At 37.9% G+C, this 18533-nt stretch overlaps 1 protein-coding gene across 1 annotated transcript in view; it reads left to right on the top strand.

The window, feature by feature from the left end:
• The first annotated feature begins 5619 nt into the window (after nt 1-5619).
• SIAH3 (siah E3 ubiquitin protein ligase family member 3) overlaps nt 5620-18533 on the top strand; it is a 735965-nt gene continuing 723051 nt past the window's right edge. Inside the window, exon 1 of the mRNA XM_044071716.1 lies at nt 5620-6340. Within this exon, the coding sequence (XP_043927651.1) occupies nt 6206-6340 (135 nt within the window). The 5' untranslated portion in view covers nt 5620-6205. The remainder of the gene's footprint in view (nt 6341-18533) is intronic.

The following is an 18533-nucleotide window of genomic DNA, read 5'->3' as shown; positions in this document are numbered from 1 at the left end:
GAAATGCCATTGAGTGAAGAAGTATGACAATATTTAGAATACTGGAGATAATTAGCATAAGGAAGGATCAGTAGTAACATTAGGGTACAGAACAGGTAATAGATAGTAATGAGCCAGAAAGTGGAAGCCATTTTAAAATCAATGTGATAGACAGATGGGGGTTATAAAGTAATGAAATAATGCCTTATGTGCCTTATTGCTGGCCTGTCACTTTCTTGAAAATATCTGGATCAATTAATAATTTTACAGTGAAAAATAACATCTGAGAAGGTCATCCACAGCCTGTAATCTTGAACAGGGTGTTTGTAGGGTAAGATCAAGTGACCATTCATGGTTGTAGATTCAGGGAATATTTTCTATGTCTCTGAGAATCTATTCTCTCTGTAAAAAAATCCATTGGTGGAGCTCAAACATGAAATGGTCATTAGTGAAGGAGGCCATAGAAATAAATCAGGGAAGTGGACATTCATGCATTATGTATGAACCAAATTAACAGACTACTTCCTATTTGTCCATAACCAGTTCTGAACTTCTCTATGGGATTCTAAAAAATTCTTTGAAGGAGACTATTCCACAAATAATCTGTTAGTGAATTTCAAGATGGTGTCCACTTAAAACTCTTTCCCATTGGGCCATAGATGTTCCTGTTATTTTCTACTGTAATCTAAATTACTGTTTTTCAAAGAAACGATTCCAAACAAGAAAAAAAAAAATCTGTTAGAGAATTTCAAGATGCACTTATTAAAAGACTGCACATTGGTTAAAAGGGCTTTACAGTGTTGAATCATTAATGCAATGCATTTCTGGAGCTTTTCACTGCAAACCTCCACTGAAAAGGGCTATCTACCTGGTTAGACTTTCCCTTTAAACAACAGCAATTCGCTGTCCAACTAACTCCCCTTTAAATAACAACAATTTGCTGTCTAACTTGTTTACTATTGAAAGGTTGATTAGTGTTAGGTCAATTAATGTTATGGACAAAAAATAATGTTGTAATTGAAAAGCATGAAAGAGCAGAATGTCGAAAATGGTTTGCACAATTAACTGCACTCGATATTTTTGACATTCCCCTCTTCCAGGCACAGCAGTTAGCTCACCTCTACTATTGTGCAAGGGGGCTACACCCCACTGAACCCCCCACACCCCCGGCAAATTAAATATACCAACTCTGAGATCGGTCTACAGTGAAGAAATAGGCTGCTTCCCTGTTCCTCACTGAAGCACGAACTCCCTCCACAGTCTTGGCACGTCGCTTGTGAAAAGATCAAGTGCACCATGCAACTCAACTAACCTCGGTCGACCGCTTTTGTTTCAATTTCCTGACCCTTGGACATCGTGATTTCGCACATTCGACATTCGACTTCCTGCAGTTCGGGTAAATCATAGTAAACCATGTAACTAACTCAACATATCTGTCCTATCCTGCTTTTTTAGTGGTCAATTAAAAGATGTGCCTATCTGTGTGATACTTAGCTTTCTATTATATTTACTGTCTGTGGGTATGGATTTGCTTTATCGGTTCATAGGTTAATAGGTAAGTACTAGGCTATCTGCCCAATGGCATTTATAAAACTAGCCAGAATGTGTTGGCTTTCGCCACCCCCTTAGATTAATTCCCTGTGCCTCTGTCCAGCAGAGTCATTAGTTCCCTGCGCCACTGTCCAGCAGAGCCACTGCAGTGATCCCCAGGGTACATTTTCTGTTTCCCATCCACCCGTCAAGGTTTATCTTGAAGAGTGTTAGTGAGGGGGTCTGCCAGATGTATATTGGAATCCTGTTCCAAAGCATGAGGAGTCTCTGGGATAGGAATCTATCCCTCCAGCATGTCCTATTTATTGTTGTGGTGAGGTTTATATCTCTAGAGCACGTGGCTTTCCGGGATTTGTTTTTTTTTAGGTGGAGCATGTCCATCAATTCTGGGTTGGACATGGCCTTGTATGTCAGGCAGAGATCACCTCTGAGTAAGTAGTATGCAACCGAGTACAGCTGGAGTTTCTTGAGTCAGGTTGCATAGGGCATCTGTTTGAGGCCAGTAATCGTCTTGATGAGGTACTTTTGTGGTCTTTCCGGCTGTTGCAGGTGTCTTGTAAGGTACATCCCAAATGGGACATTGTATTCTATGATAGGTCTAATGAGTGATGAGTAGAGAGGCACAATAACCTCTTTTGTCCTAGATGTAAACCCTTTTGTGATTAGGCGGGCCACATAGAAGGATTTTCTAACCACCTTGGCAATATGATTATCAAAGGAGAGATTACTATTAGCTTGGCTCCCCAGATCCCTTATTACATTTTCTGTATTTAGGGGACTACCACCTATGTGGTAGTTCATGGGTACTTTGTTTTTTCCAAAGGGGATGACTATGCACTTTTTGGCATTTAGCTTGAGGCCATGATTTTGACACCAGGTATCCGTCTCAGTGAGACCCATCTGGACGGTATCTGTATCAGCCATGAATCAGTTATGCCCCTAGTTTGCAGTCATCTGCAAGCTTGGTCAGCCATAGTCCTCCTATGCTTGCCTGTACCTCTGAGAAGTATATACCTAACAGGAGGGGTCCCAGGACTGAGCCCTGGGGGATGCCACTTGTAACCGGTTTAGAGTTGGACGTAGAGCCTGCAACTCTCACCATGTGGGTTCTATCCATGAGCCAGCTGGCAACCCATCTCGTAATGTAGGGGTTTATGTTCAAGCTGGTGAGCTTGTCTATAATACTAGAATGGGGAATGGTGTTGAAAGCCTTTGCGAGGTCTAGGTAGGCTGTGTGGACCTCCTTTCCCTCGTCTATTGCCTTGGTAACCATCTCAAAGTATTACACCAGGTTTAGGAGGCATGATAAGCCCTTAACAAAGCCAAACTGCGTAGGGTCCAAGGTTTGGAGATTCCCAATGTCTCTGTTAATGAGTTCCATGATGATGCGTTCCATAGCCTTGCAGATCAGGCTAGTCAGGCTTATAGGGTGATAGTTCCCGGGGTCCGTTGTGGCCCCACCTTTGTGGAGCGGGATAACTGTTGCTGTGCGCCACTCTGTGGGTACGTAGCCTGTAGAGAGGCTGAGTCTGAACAGTGTGTTAAGGCGAGGGGTTAGTTAATTTTGGAGCTCTTGTAAGACACAGCCTGGGACACTGTCCAGTCCCATTGAAGCTGTGTTTATGGCTTTGGATAGGGCTGTTTTAACCTGTGTGTTGGTGATTGATGGGGCCCTACATTCTTCTGGTACGGTTATGGGCCCTTTAGGGGGTGAGAGGGGGGTGAAGTTTGCACTAAATCTGTCTGCCAGAATGTTGGCAATTTCAGTCGGTTCAGTGTATTTTGTGCCATTCTGCACTAACTCAGAGCAGATCTGAGAGTTCCACTTAGGTTCTTGACATAGTTAAAGAATGCTTTGTGGTTATCTTTGGAGTCATTGGCAATTTTTCTTTTGAAACTAGCCTTGGATGATTTAATGAGGGATCATAGTTTCTTGCTGATACTGATCAGGGATGTCTTTCCTTCTTGGGATTTTACTCTTTTCTGTACTAGTTTCCTCCTTCTGTTGTATAGCTTGTTTATGGTAGGGGTCCACCAGACTGGTTTCCTTTTCTTGGAGTAGTGAGTCTTGGTTTTACTTGGGATAGCATGATCCATGCATTCCTGCAGATGCTCATAGAGTGCCTTTGTAAAGGTTTCAGCAGCTTGGATAGCATTGTCCTTTAGCATGGGGGCTGTGAACCTTTCCACCTTGGTCTTAAGTAATGTGAAGTTTGCTTTTGAAAAGTTTTTCAAGGTGGTTTCCTTGATTGGGGGTGGGGGCAGAATGTGGATATCCAGAGTGATTAGTCTATGATCTGATCTAACCAGTGAGGGGTTGACCTCTGGTGTGGAACACCGGTCGCCCATGTTGGTGATGACCAGGTCCAATATGTTACTCCCTCTGGTGGGGGTATTGACCAACTGATCCAGGGCTTTCGAGTTTATAAATTCTAGGAAGCGTTGGACAAGGGAGTTAGTACTTGAGTAGTTCTCCCAGTTTATGTTTGGGTAATTGAAATCACCCAGTATTAGGGTGTTTGGTAGGACCTTCATATTTCCCAGTGTCTCCAGAAATGCGGAATGGGGGTCCTGGGCCATGGTGTGTGATCTGTAGCAAGCTACAATTTGGATTGCAGTTTTGCCCGTTGTTAGTTGCACATGGATGATCTCTGATGCATTGTGCTGTGCCACTAACCTACAGGTGTGGGTATCCTTGATGAATATGGATACACCCCCGCCTTTTGTGTTTCGGTCCTGGTGCTGTGGCCGACAGGTATGGTATGAGTTATAGCCTAGAAGTGCTGGGGTGCTCTCAGGAGCCTTAAACCAGGTTTCTGTTACTGCACAGATGTCGATGTTCTCCATACTGAGGAGTGCCTCAAGTGCATGCATTTTGAACATTTAGAGAACTGCAGAAATCTGTGCCACAAACACAAAAGGGGCTGTTAAAAGAACACACTATTAAGTTAAATATTTGTTTTTCTAGCCTTATGAAGTTAAACAGACTAACAATTTATGGTAGAAAAAATAGCTACTCTGGATGACATGGACGCTGCTTTTCTGACAGTGAATTCCGTATGCCTGTGTGATGACATGAAAGCTAAAAAACAACGTATGCTGAAGAAATTTGATTCATGACAGGCATCTGGGGTGTGCATTATTGTATTAATCAAATCTTGGAACTTCTAGAAAAGTCATCTTGCTAAATTTATCTCTGTGCCCCTCTTGAGTTAATGATAATGTTGTGCAAAGTGCTGATAATCATTTAGCAACGGGAAAGTCCTTGACAACATCCCAGTAATTCTATCATGGACGAAATATTGAATTTTAAGCTATTTCTGAGTAGCAACAAATGTCAGTTTTAAGCCATTTCTTAGCATTATTAAAAAAAAAACTTCAGCAGTTGTAGAACTCTTCAGAAACCATACCACATGCCTTATTCACATGGTAAATAATATAATGGATATAAATACATATTTTATATTTTTTTCATTTACCATATATCGTAGTCTTTGTAACAGTCACACAGGAATTAAGCAGACTGCCTCCAACAGAAAATAGACTTATACAACATTTTTAAAATGCTTCTTTGTAGATTTGCACAACATCTACCTTTAACTATAAGCATGAAAACTGGCAATCACAGTTTATCATATTTGAAAAGACTTACATTACAAACATTTCAAGGAAAAAATCAAGAATGGTAAAATTACAGACTGATTAGAAAGCCACACAAAATACCCCAGCAGTATTAGTGCAGCCACTTTGTAAAGTCCTGTAATAGTCACACATTTGATTGTTTCGGAAGGCTAGCAACCAGACAAGAAAGGCATCTTTCACAATAGCATCCTGCAAGTACAGAGCGCACTGCAATTTCATTCTCAATTATGACTGTGCTGAAGCAGAGGAAAACATGCAATTAATCCTGTGAGAGTAGCTCGTGGCATCTCATTTTCATTTTACATCAACAAATAGAAGAACATGCTTTCACTCCACTTACCTTTAAAATCATATTGCTTTTCTTTGTGTGTGTGTGTGTGTGTGTGTGTGTGTGTGTGTGTGTGTGTGTGTGTGTGTGTGTGTGTGTGTGTGTGTGTGTGTGTGTGTACGTGTGTGAGATCTTTGGCATCTGCAGCTTTTTATTGCAGGAATATCATACAACTGCAATGACAGTGAAAAAAAGGCAGAAAGAACCTTGAAAGATGTTTTACAGTTTCAGCTGTGCTACTCTTCAGAGCTGGGCAGCCCTGCTTAATACTTCACATTCTGCCTTCATGTCAGAAAGAGTTTTTCTAGTAAATGAAGTCAATTAATAAATTGAGACGTTAGGCAATCAATTTTGCCTGCACGTCTTTCCAGTATTGTATATGGCTGGCTGTAATCAAAAGATAAATGCAGTGCGCTGAGGTATGATAATGCTCAATAATGCATTCGCTGCCATGCTCAATTCATCTGGGACTTCCTGTAGTAGAGGCATTTGTTATTGGTTGTCTCTGGACCTCAAGGATAACATTCTGATTCTTGTGATTGGCCACTCTGCTGCTGCAACATTCTAACCCTTTTTATTTTGACAGCGGCTATGAAGGCATGTTAAGCTGTGTAGGGCTAAGGTGCTTGGCAAGGTTGCAGCCGTCCCCACTTTTAATACGGTGAAAGACTTTACGGTTGTTAATTTCTATCAGCAAAAGTTGTGATGCTTTTCTTTACACAATGCTTTGGTATCACCCTGGATCTTTGTCACCTCAGGTTTCGGCATTGTAAAGCTAGGAGAGTTTTCTCAGCAGCAGGACAACTTGTTTGTGTAGTGCACCCCACACACAGCCATAAGGTGAGTCATTTTATCTTTCTTAAAATTTTAATTACTTCTCTAGAATAAGAAGTTTAAACACAGATTATTTAAATAGAGGGAAGTGTCCCTTCGTTTATTTTTGTAATGAAATTATTCCTTTCTTCTGAAGTTACTGAAATAACACAAGGAGTGATTACTTAGCAGGAAACAATTGCTAGCATTTGTTTGACCAAAACAGGAACATGAGAATCAGCTAAAACAAAGACATTTGATTAATATTTTTTTTTGTATTTATTTCACTTTTTGTTGGTGTGTGCTATAGTACTGTACACCACTTGCATTGCCAAAGTGAACTAAATCTGTGCATGTAAACAACTGCTGCTTGGATCACAGGGAAAACTTCTGAAATGTGAATCAGAACAGCACTTTCAAGTAATACATGCTATTTCTCAGCTCCCTGTCTTCAGAAAAATAGATTAGATAAGCAGTGTCAAAGAAATTACATTATAAATAACTGAATGGGGACAGCTTGATTTACTAAAAACTAATTGATTTGCTTTTATATACCACAAATTTATTTCTTTTACTATTAGTTACACGTGTTTTGAACAGATACTAAAATTCACTGGAAAAAGTCAACATTTATTGTGACTTTTGTATTAAGCTTATTCTGGTTTCCTGTGAGTCGTGAGTGACTCAAATGAGATCAGGAAAGTTAAGCAAGGTTGAAGAAATTAATTGAAAAATGTTAAATAAGACAGACAAATGTAATGGAAGACACAGTGTAATGGTGAGACACAGAGAGAGTAATAGATATTTACGTTAAAAAGAGGGCATAGCTCACAGTCTTGCTCATGGTCACAAACTAAATGGTGCCTACCACATTTAAACAGTTTGGAGCACTGCCTAATAACTGTTTGGCAGGTCTGCCTTGTCAGAAAATTTTAAGGTATTTACCCTGAGAGTGATACAGGACAGCACAGATTCAGCTGAAACAAGTGTACCAGCAGTATGTGTAGGTAAACAGCAGTGCCATCACGTGCTACAATAACAAATAGCTTGTTTCTCCTCTGATTCCTAGAGGTATTCATTTGAACAGTGCAATGGTGCTGAGGGAGTGCTGTTTACATTCTCACAACTCTAACACTATGGTCTTCAGAGTAGGTGGGAAGTGATAATTTTGTAAGGCAGGAAAGGCTGCAATAGAGTATGTTAGCTATATTATTTTCACAGGTTAAAATATAGACAGTTTACTTCTTAACTGTTTTAGTTGCGCTGACTATGAGTCAAAGCAGCACTGTTTGTAAAATGGAATCAGTTCCATCATCTAAACTATTCAATTTTCAGAATATATCTCTCACCTCAAAGTCAAATTCAACAACACTTTTTTGTTAATTTCTTCAAACATCTCAGGTTCTGTTATAAAGTATTATTTAATTAAATGCTGCTTCAGTTAAAGTCCAAGCCAATCCTAAAAATTTGTATCACTGAGCTTTGGTTTAATATCTGGTTCTATAGCAGAGTGAGCAAATATTTCATATGATAAATAATCTAGGCTTCCAACAGCACTTTTACTTATTGTATGGCCAATAACTGCAAAGGAAAAGTACTTTTATATGTATTTCAGGACTGCATAGGTATATTATGAATGATGTATAATCAGAAAAAAAAAACCTGATAGAATATTTATAGTAATGGTGTGTTATTTGAGTTTGCTACATACTACTTGCTTATTTTTCATTTGTTGTGCCCTGACGTACTAGTTTGGAAGTTAAGTCACACACAGAACTAGCATACTTTCATACACTCTGTGAAATACTGTAAAGCAGTTGGTATACTAGCCCTAAAGGTTAGCCATATTTTGAAGGAATATTAAACTACAGCTCAGAATAATGGCTGTATGTGATGCTTTGTGAGTTTGAGGAGGGCATGCTGATGTGCAATGGAAATAACAAAAGAAACTCATATGCTGAAGGAATGACAAAGTCATGCCTGAGCAGGATTAAATAATCACATTTTTAAACACACACATGCATGACTGGAACATCACCTTGTAATGAATTCCAGTTTGCTAAAATGCAATTGGTCATATTCAGCCAGAGGTGTTGAAAATACATTTTGATGAAAATAAACATTCCATTTGCTGGTGAGTGAGCGTGTGTGTGTGTGTGTGTGTGTGTGTGTGTGTGTGTGTGTGTGTGTGTGTGTATAGCTGTATCTATCTGTATATATATATATATATATATATATATATATATATATATATATATATATATATATATATATATATATATACATACACACACACACACACACATATACATACATAGATGGATTATTTGCTTTTGAAATGGCACAAAGTTGAAATTACTATTGAAATGGCACAACACCGATGTCTGTTTGGTTGACACCATTTGGTCAACAGCAACAGATGGTCAACCTACGCAAGAGCTCAACAGTTCCCACATAGGGGAATATTCCCTTTCCTTGAGGACTGAGCAATCTTGGAGTTAGTATATAAAATTGCCAAGGGTGTGTGGAGCACAGCCCCCTACATGGAGGTGCAAGGGAGTCCCTGCAAAAGCAATTGCTGTTGGTTTAGTCTGCTGTAGGTGCACAATGTGCCAATGTTCTATGTTTTGTTGTTTGTACATTGATATACATCACACTGATGTGCCCATTTGCTTGAAAATAATAGATCCATGTATACATACACACACACACACACACACACACACACACATATATTTATATATATATATATATATATATATATATATATATATATACACACTAGGTCTTTAATACAGATGCAGCAAAACTTAAATCAGTGAAACTCTTGAATGTGCATTAATAGGTCCTACAGAGGGGGTAAATCCAGCTCTCCCCATTACTAACGGACAGGATTCAGTGGATCAGGGTCAACGTATACCATCAATTCATTACTTAAAAAATATTTCAGGTGACCGAGTTTCAAAGTTTAAAACATGATAGTGTGGACAGGATTCTACATAAATATTCGTCCAAAAATACTTGATTTGCCATTAATTAAATCCATTCCAATCCTTCATTTTTAATAATGAAGAGTTTACTTTCCTAACATGATATTTTAGGGGCAGAACAGGATTTCCATGAAACTGTATATGTTACCTTTTCTGGGTGCTGGACCAATGAACAAAAGATAGGTGAGGAGGGCTCTTATTTTTGGGTGCTGTGTTGCTGCTGCTTGATTTCTCTTTGGTCATAACAAGGGGAAAGAAAAGGGGTAGCACCTTTAGACCAGACCTTTCAGTTTCAAGTGTATCCGAATTCTCTGCTTAGCAACTGTGTCCTATGGTCCTGTGATGCAGCTGTGCACATGTGACGTCTGCTAATGCTTACTGCAGTGGATGAAGAGATGCACTTGAATATAGTGTTTTAGGATATTCTAGTTTGGAAATCTACTTTTCTTTAAGTGGGTTGGGGTTATTAGTACTTATAAAAAATAAACTTTTAAATCACCCAACATTGTCTTGGAAGCGGTATAGGACGCATGGGAAATTTTTTGAAGTAAAGGAAAAGTATGGTTAAAATGTTTCTGACAGCCCATCTCTCAGTGCAGCATAAACATTCACATTTGTGATTTACTCCTGCTGTCATTGCAAGCTTGTATATTATTTAATAAGCACTGTAACATGCCTGTTTAGATTTACCATGACTTTTTCATAAAAAGCACTGTCACAAGTCCTGCACTAACAAACAAAAAAAAAAGAGAAAGAGAGAGAGAGAGAGAGAGAGAGAGAGAGACCCCCATCCCCATATCTCCTGCACATTCTGCTTTTATTACAACAAACTCTAAAATTATTATCAGTCAGTTTGACAGGTCAGGTGCAATCGTCTGTGATGAGATTATGTCAGCCTTGACAAAATATACAATTTCCAAAATAAGTGGCCAAAGCAAATAATTTTAAACTTTATTAAACAGCATCAGCATCCCCATTACATGATACTGTCAGGTGACAATGGATATAAAAACACACTTGGTGATGACATATGTTCTGGGCTCTGTATTCCTAAAGCATCCATGAGTGTGTACTGCATCTGACCTACCTATCACATGAATGTCCTCTGTAATGACTTCCATAGGAAACACTGACAGAAAGGATAGCAATATGTATCCATGTCATAATGTTCAACGCTAACATGGGACATGTATCATCCTACAGTGCTGGAAACTTCTTTTTGTCAGGTAAAGGCATCAGGTAGACAGAGTCAGAGTTCAGCAACTCAGAAAAAAACATGCCAAATTGCTGACTTGCTTCCCTACCTGGGGAAGCCCTTGAGTCATGCTTTCTACTTAATGCACTGGGTTCCCCATGCATTGCTGATGTTCCTCTCTGTACTTTATTCTAGAGTGCAGCCACCTATGGGATGGTAAAGCTCACTCCTTCTTAGAACAAATTCTCAATGACTTCTTAACGTCAGTTCACAAAATGAACAGTCAGCATTACCAATGAGTTATCCAGGCCACTGTACTTGCTGCTGCCATCTTTCTAACTAGTCCACTACCTACTCTGGTCAGTAATGGTGCCATCATCCACATGCTCAGCTGGCATATTATATGGCACAGGGCATATTATATTCCTCACAACCACTTTGCCAAATGTGAAGAAATGGCAGTCACATTTCCCTTTAGGAATTTAAAGAGGAATTTCATAATATTTTGTGATGCTCAGTTACCAGCAAATAAACTGATCTCAAACAATATGCTCTTGTAAATAAGCAAGTTAACTATTGAACAATATAAATGTTTAAAAAAATCAAAACTATTTAAATATGATGCATCTCTGTATGTTCAATACCCCGTACCATGTGAAGAAGCACAGCATAACTGACAGAAATAGTTGTTAACAAATTGCAACTGATGAAACATGCTGCATTGGGTTCGGCAATACTTGGATTAAGAACAGGTGCAAAAGGGGAGAAAGATTTTATGTCAGCACAATAATGCAGATCACTCACTCATATCTATTCACTTATGCAATTGTAGGCCCCGGTAGGCAGTAGCCATGGTATCGATTCAGTTCCCCATGGATATCTGCACATATTAAGGATGTCAGTCTTCAAAGGAAAAGAACTAAAAGCATCAATAAGCAAGAAAATGCAGTTATCATAGAAATGTAATATCAGTAACAATGTGAGCAATAAATTGAGAAAGAAGTGATATAAAGGAAAAGTAAAAAAGGCAACGGACATGCATAATGAAAACTGTTTTCTCAGAATGTATGACAGGGGTCAGCATTAAGTAGTTACAAAAATGAATGGAAAAAATAGTGCACTATAATGATTTTTGTCTGAGAATCACAGTTGTATGCAGTTACTCCAATGCATAGAAACAGACTGGAAGCTGAAACAGGGCATATAAAATGAGCATTTGTGCTACAGTTAAGTGCTGCTGGTAGTGAACCTTTAAATTTAAAAAGAAGAAAGACATAAAAGGTAAAAAGAAAAATGGTTTTGGGCCATGACAGGATTCAGTTACCTGATAAGGACAAGACAGAAAAATGTGTTTCCTATATGGATATGTAATATTTTATCACTCTGTTAATTTAGCTTTCTTTTTTCTTTATAGAACACAAATGAGGTACAGTTAATATTAATAAACCCATGGAAAATAATAAAAATTACTCATTTAATTAATGCATATATTACATACATTTTTATGCTTTGATTGCCAGGGTGTCAAACTCGGTTTTAACCCACATTCAGTGGAAGTATATATATATATATATATATATATATATATATATATATATATATATATATATATATATATATATAGGGAGAGAGAGATATTTTTTAATGTTCAAGCAAACATTTCACATTCTATTAACAATGCACATGGAGATGTCAGGTAAAGCAGTACTAAATTCCAATATATTATATGAGGAGGCAGAGGTAACATATATCTAGTTTGCTTGTTCTGTTGTGGTCAAAACATTTTAAAATGCATAGACACATTTAGCATTGTCGCCTCAAAGTAAGAGGTTCTCCGGTTCGATCCTTGGCTGGGATGCCTTCTGTGCAGAGTCTGCATGTCCTCCCTGTGGTTGTGTGGGTTTCCTCCGGTTGCTCCGGTTTCCTCCCACATCCCAAAGACATGCTGCAGGTGGATTGGACACTCTAAATTGGCCCTAGGTATGAGTGCATGTGTGTGTGTGCCTTCTGTGGAAGGTTGGGTGCCGGGCTAGCAACTCGACACTGTAAAACTCCACTGCCAATCATAAGCGGACAGGTGATCCGCTGTGGCGACCCCTAACTGGGAAAAAGTCGAAAGAAGAAGAAAAAGAAGACACAATAAGTTAAATAGGATGTTTCAGAAAACAAAAATGATTTTCAGAATATATGACTGAGGAAGGTCATTTCTGAATCTTGCGGGGAATCATTGAATTCAGTAAAAATAGTTAAGCTTTATTACTCACTGTTGCTAGCTTGGAGTACTGGCAGTATTACAGAACATTCACAACAACATGCAGTATAAATATATTGGTGTAACATAAAGTAATGTAAAGTATACATTATCTGCCAGTGGGGTTATGTCTGAAGTTGCTCGCCTTATAATTATTTGATAATTTGATTTCATTTTATGTAACTCCTTCAGCTACTCAGGTAGCTTGACTTTTATAATATTACCCTAACTGCTTTTTTTTTTTTTCAAATTATATAAGATGTCTTGGTTTGTGATTGCAGGTGGAAGCTTGTTCCATACTGGTGCAAAGTCATTTTTGAATATGGTATCAACATAGGAGTTTTTGGTTCTGGATAATTATGCAAGAACTTTTTTATAATGAGCATAAAGTTTGGTAAGGTTTTGGCAAGATTTCAGAGTGGTAGGGTTAAAGAAGCTGAGGTAAGGGATGTTTAGGAGCTGGATTTAATAATTTATGGACATTACACAATAAAAAGTGTCACAGTATGTTTTAAACGATAACCAAGAGACATTTTGCTGAAATGTAGTTGTGAGTATTTTTAGGCAACCTAGATACATTTGACAGACATATTGTGTACCTGTCCTAGTTTTGTTAATGGGGTATCTGAGACGCTGGTGCAGATTGTACTAACATACAACAGTCTGGTGTTAGGTAGTTTCCGATGCTGTATAACTGCTTAGGCATATATTTGGATGGTAAAAAGTGTTTTTTTTGTGAGACAGAGAGAGAAAAAATAATCCAGAATATAGCCTTACTATTTACTTTTATCAGATGAATCAAGAAGTGGGCAGTGTTCTAGATACAAGTGCATAGTCATGTTTTTTCAAGTGGGTGGTGGTGAAATGGAAGTGGATCTACCCTACACACATTATTATTGAGACTTATTGAGACTGTAACATGAGATGGGGAGCCACCTAGGAGATGAGAATAAATTGTATTTGGAGAAAACCCTTCAGCTTTAAGAATAGCATGTATAATCCTCAGAGCCTGTAAGTGCAGGTCAGAACTAAATCCCTGACTTTGTAGTTGCAAAGCAGAACCCACTAATCACTGAGTCATTGTGCCATTCAGCTATTGGGAATGGGACAGATTTAGGTTCTAGACTGTGGTCTGTTTGAGAGTGTGTGGTCAGGAAGTTAGGAGAGGGTTTCCCCTAGGCATTAGCTTGCATTTATATTTTCAAGAAGAGGAGTGAGGCTTGCAGGTGTCTCCTAGACATATACACAAAATGTAAACTATTGAAATCATTCAGAGGATTAGATCTATCCTGGTGCAATTATATTCTTTCTTTATCAAGAGAGTCAGGGAGGTGGGATGGTATATGTAATAGACTTTTGCATATATGTATATTATACTAAGGGAGGTGAGAGGAGTCTAACACTGAGAAAAGCACTTATGTCTTGGTATTGGAATCAGGACACTGGACGGAGCTTTTCCAGCAAAGGAACACTATTAAATATACTAGAGACAGGGCGGTGGGACATGGAGTGTCACAGACAGAAGCTTGAACTTATATCTGAGAACCAGCTAATCTACGAGGGGAACTAAGCTAGATATCAGCATTTATGCTGACATTTTACAAGTAGGAGAGTAAGGGTGACATTAGGAAACAGCAGTATGTATGGGATATGGGCATGGGCAGGATGAATGTAGACATCAGTTCAGAAGCTTATTTACAAGGTATAGGGGTGCAGGTTTTAACAGCTCTGGGGAAGGACATGGGGTACCAATGTACTGCTTATACAACATTAAGTTAATAGGTACCTCACTTTGTGTTCTGATAAGTGGTGCTAACTACAACATCTGGTGAATGTCTTTCCCACGTCACAAAAGACTGCTCATTGCAAATTCATGGTGTATACGATTTGCACTATACTGACAGGTCACAGACAAGGATCTTATAGCATAAACTGAACTATGCCAGATTTTTTTTTCATGAATCCCACCCAAGGTGTCCAGACCTATATATATAATGGTAGAGTGTCTTAACACCTGCCTGAAGAGAGAAATAATAACTCATTTTTGTATTACTGATGCCTCTCTGTATGCATCCCACTATCTTTCCTTACTGCCCCCTCACATTGCTTGCTTATCTTTATCTAGTCTTTTACGATTACCTTTCTCTCTCCAACAGGTCCTTTCTTCATTTGCTGTTATTATTACTGTTTCACATTCAACTGTATGATACTTTCTGTATTTTTACTTTCAAATGCAATTTTTTTTCATGTTTTGCCCTGAATTTAAGCTACCGCATCTTAGACTTTTCCCCTTGTTTTACCATGTTTTTTTCTCTTACTTTCCATAACTTCCTGCTTATCAACTCTGTTTCATTATATTGAGTTGTCTGCAGAAAACCAACTCTTCTTTCCTGGCCTTTTGAAGACCTTGTATAAAGATTCTAAAAAGCCTCACTCCCCCCTCCCTTATTAAGCCCTGGGGCATCCCATTCATACCCATCTTTTAGTTCACCTCTGTTAACTCAGGTTGTTATAACTGTGTTTTACAGTACAGCCCATGTTTCACTCACACAGCTATATGACACATTCTACATCCTTCTCATTTCTTCTCTAAGTATTTTGTGTGGTATCTGATTGAATGAATTACTAAAATCCAGTTAGACCATATCCATAGATCTTGTTTGATCTAGTAACCTGGTCACTCAAATATTTGGTATCACCTTCTTCTTAGAAGTCTATGTTGGCTTATGTGCAGTGCTACAAGCTTCTAGATAATCTAGCATCATTTCTTTCAACAGAAACAATGTTATTTTCTCTGTGGCTGATAGGATGGCAATTTCCACTTTCATGAAAAGGACTTACATTCGTCTTCTTTGTTCCGTCAGGAAGCTCATTGTCTTCCCATGACCTGTTAAAAATTAAAATTAGTGGTGCACTCAACCCTTCCTACATCAGCTCTTGAAGGATTCAGGATAAGAATATGATAATATGTCTCTTTGTAGATGACACATGGATCAGAGACAAGAACAATGTAAATGATTTAATGTGTATAACAGAAGGCCCATAGAGACAAAATCTGCGTAAAATGTATGCTCTAGAAAAAAAGAGAATGAGTGGAGCATGTTGAAAATGTTTTAGCATTACTTTAAGGAAAGAATAATGTCCAAGAAGGTAGAATCGTTTGGAGATGGAACTATACAAGAACAAAGATGACACAGTATATTGTTATGTAGAACATACAAACAATGATTTAGCAAAGTGCTTTTTCACACAGAGGGATGTAGGTGGATAATGTTGTTTCTTGAGGAAGCTGAAGAATCCAAAAATGTGGAAGAATTTAGGAATGCTTGGATCAGATATAAATCAGTTTTGTTGTGGTGTATAAAAGAGCAGAATACCTGTTAACAAGAAAGTGCATCACTGCATTACCTCTGTATTACTTATATTTACTTATGATTTACTAGAAGCAATATATTATAACTGTGTTTTATAACTGAGTTGCTTGTATTAATATGTCTTTCTATCAAGTGTAGATATTGTATTTTGCCTTTCTTTTAATTTTGGAGCTTTTGACTCCAGAATGCTGCCAGAAAGGGGCTTGCAATAATTTCAGCTGGTGTATCCCAGAGAACAAATAAAATAAATTAAATAAATAAAAAAATAAGAATGGCAATTGCCAGACTGTCCATATCTGTTGGCAGATTATTTGCTTTTCTTTGTGTGGTTTCATAAGCTTAGTAGAATGGTCATAGATGTCACAGCTTTGATTAACTGCAGAGAAATACAAGTAAGTGTACCTGTGTAATAAAAAGTCAAGGAAGAACACCAAAGCAAGACATTCTACTTACAATGGAAATGTTGCTATAATTATGAAGCTGTAATGCCAAGCAGTAAATACGAAAAAGCAGGAAATAAGATTTTATTTGAGGGACAGTTTTATAATGCATTGGGAGAGGTATTACCAGTAGAAGATAGATAATTTCCTTCCCTACACTGTTAACTGGTGAGATCACATCTGATGACCCTGCCTCAGTAAATACATTGATGAAACACAGGCTATACAGAACACCAACAAAAAGAGATGCAGAAAGCTGTTGCAAAAGGCAGATGAGAAGAGACAAAAGGAACTTTATTTGTGCACCCTGGACAACAGGAGCAAGTGGGAGCAGACATGAACGAAACATTTATTTATTATTTATTTATTTTATTATTTATTTACCAGTTTGCATTTGTTTACCTTGGTAGAGCTCTGAAAGTAATGGGCAAAATTCATTCTCAGTCTGTAAGCACAGAAGGTATCAAAACAAATGTATACAAGGTCATAACATGAAGTAAAGATAGTTACAGCTGCACAGATTCAAACAGGGAGTGTAATACAGGTCAGTAACATATTCAAAGGGTTATATAAAACAGATTTCCACACCAATATATACAGTACTACATATTGACACACACACACATATATATATATATATATATATATATATATATATATATATATATATATATAATGCCAAGAATTGTGCTTTTATAAACAGGGGTGAAGGCAAATAAGATATAAGGAGGCTGGGTGGCATTAATGAGCAGAGGTTGAGGGTTAGAGTAGACAATAAAGAATTGAAGTAATAGGCTACTAACAGCTGAACATTATTATATGTGAGGGTGTGATGTAAACAGAGGTGAATGAAGGTTTTACATTACATGTCCAGAATGATCACATTTGTAATTAGAATTATTTAAAAGGTAGGCTTATCATCTTGGTCTGGAATGATGGGTAAAAGGTAATTTCTTTGAGATGAGACAGGGGTGATACCCATAGCTTTGGATCAGGTACAGAGAAGCAGACTTCTATGGTTATAGGACGGTATCTATGGAGTAAGTTTAGCAGCTAAAAGAATCAAACTGTATACGTTTAAACAAGTGACAGGCCATCTCTATATTAGCCCTATGTCTGCAGGAAGCCATTTTGCATTTTCTATTTTTAGAGAATGATGCTCTTGTATGGGGGAGAGAAGAGTACTAAATACATTGGCTAGGTTTTTTTAAATAAGCAGTGAAATCAAAAACATTGGTAGAGTTTGTGCATGTGTCTGGTAGATATAGAATAGATCTAGGGGTATATCTGAAGAGTTATGACATTAGCAGGAACTGAAGTCCATCCATCTGGAATGATAATTGTCAGAATAGGTGGACCAAATGGTCTTTATCAGCTCACAAATGATGTGTTCTGTACCTCTCCCTAAGGTTTTGTGCATTTTACCCAATTAATAGTTTACGCAGGCTACTGCCCTGGGACCTCCCCTCATTTTGTTAAAATTATTTAAATAACCTCTTATCAAGGCCTATGCAACATACCATGTTACTCTGTCAATGAGTGATGCCCACAGCCACCCCTGTCTTACTATTTTAGCTGTCCTTCCAGAGATCCAGTGAAGTCTGTTAGCTTCATCTACTAGCATCCTACTGTGCAAGTACTGTTTGTCACTAGCCTAATGTTATTAAAAAAAATACTTGCAAAATTAATTCTTTAATTTTTTCCCTACCAATGTGGACAAGCCAACACACCTATATGTAGTTTCCTATTACTATACAATTATTACTACAGTGATATGGAAACACAATCATTCAGAGTCATAGAATATTGTGTTTTCTTTCTTAATAGTGGCATTTGACTTACAAAACAGTTTCTTTAGAGTTCTGTGGTGAATTGTATTTGGCCCAAAAGTGTTTTATGGTATCCATTTTGAACTGCCTTAAACATAATTGCTTCTGTAGATGTCTGTGGTGGACCAATATTTAGATTAT

The sequence above is a fragment of the Protopterus annectens genome, chromosome 5.part0 (assembly GCF_019279795.1).
Source record: "Protopterus annectens isolate FY-2018-M chromosome 5.part0, PAN1.0, whole genome shotgun sequence".
NCBI lineage: Eukaryota > Metazoa > Chordata > Ceratodontiformes > Protopteridae > Protopterus > Protopterus annectens.
Note: the sequence above shows the minus strand (reverse complement) of the source record. Positions and strands in the feature narration are given on the sequence as shown.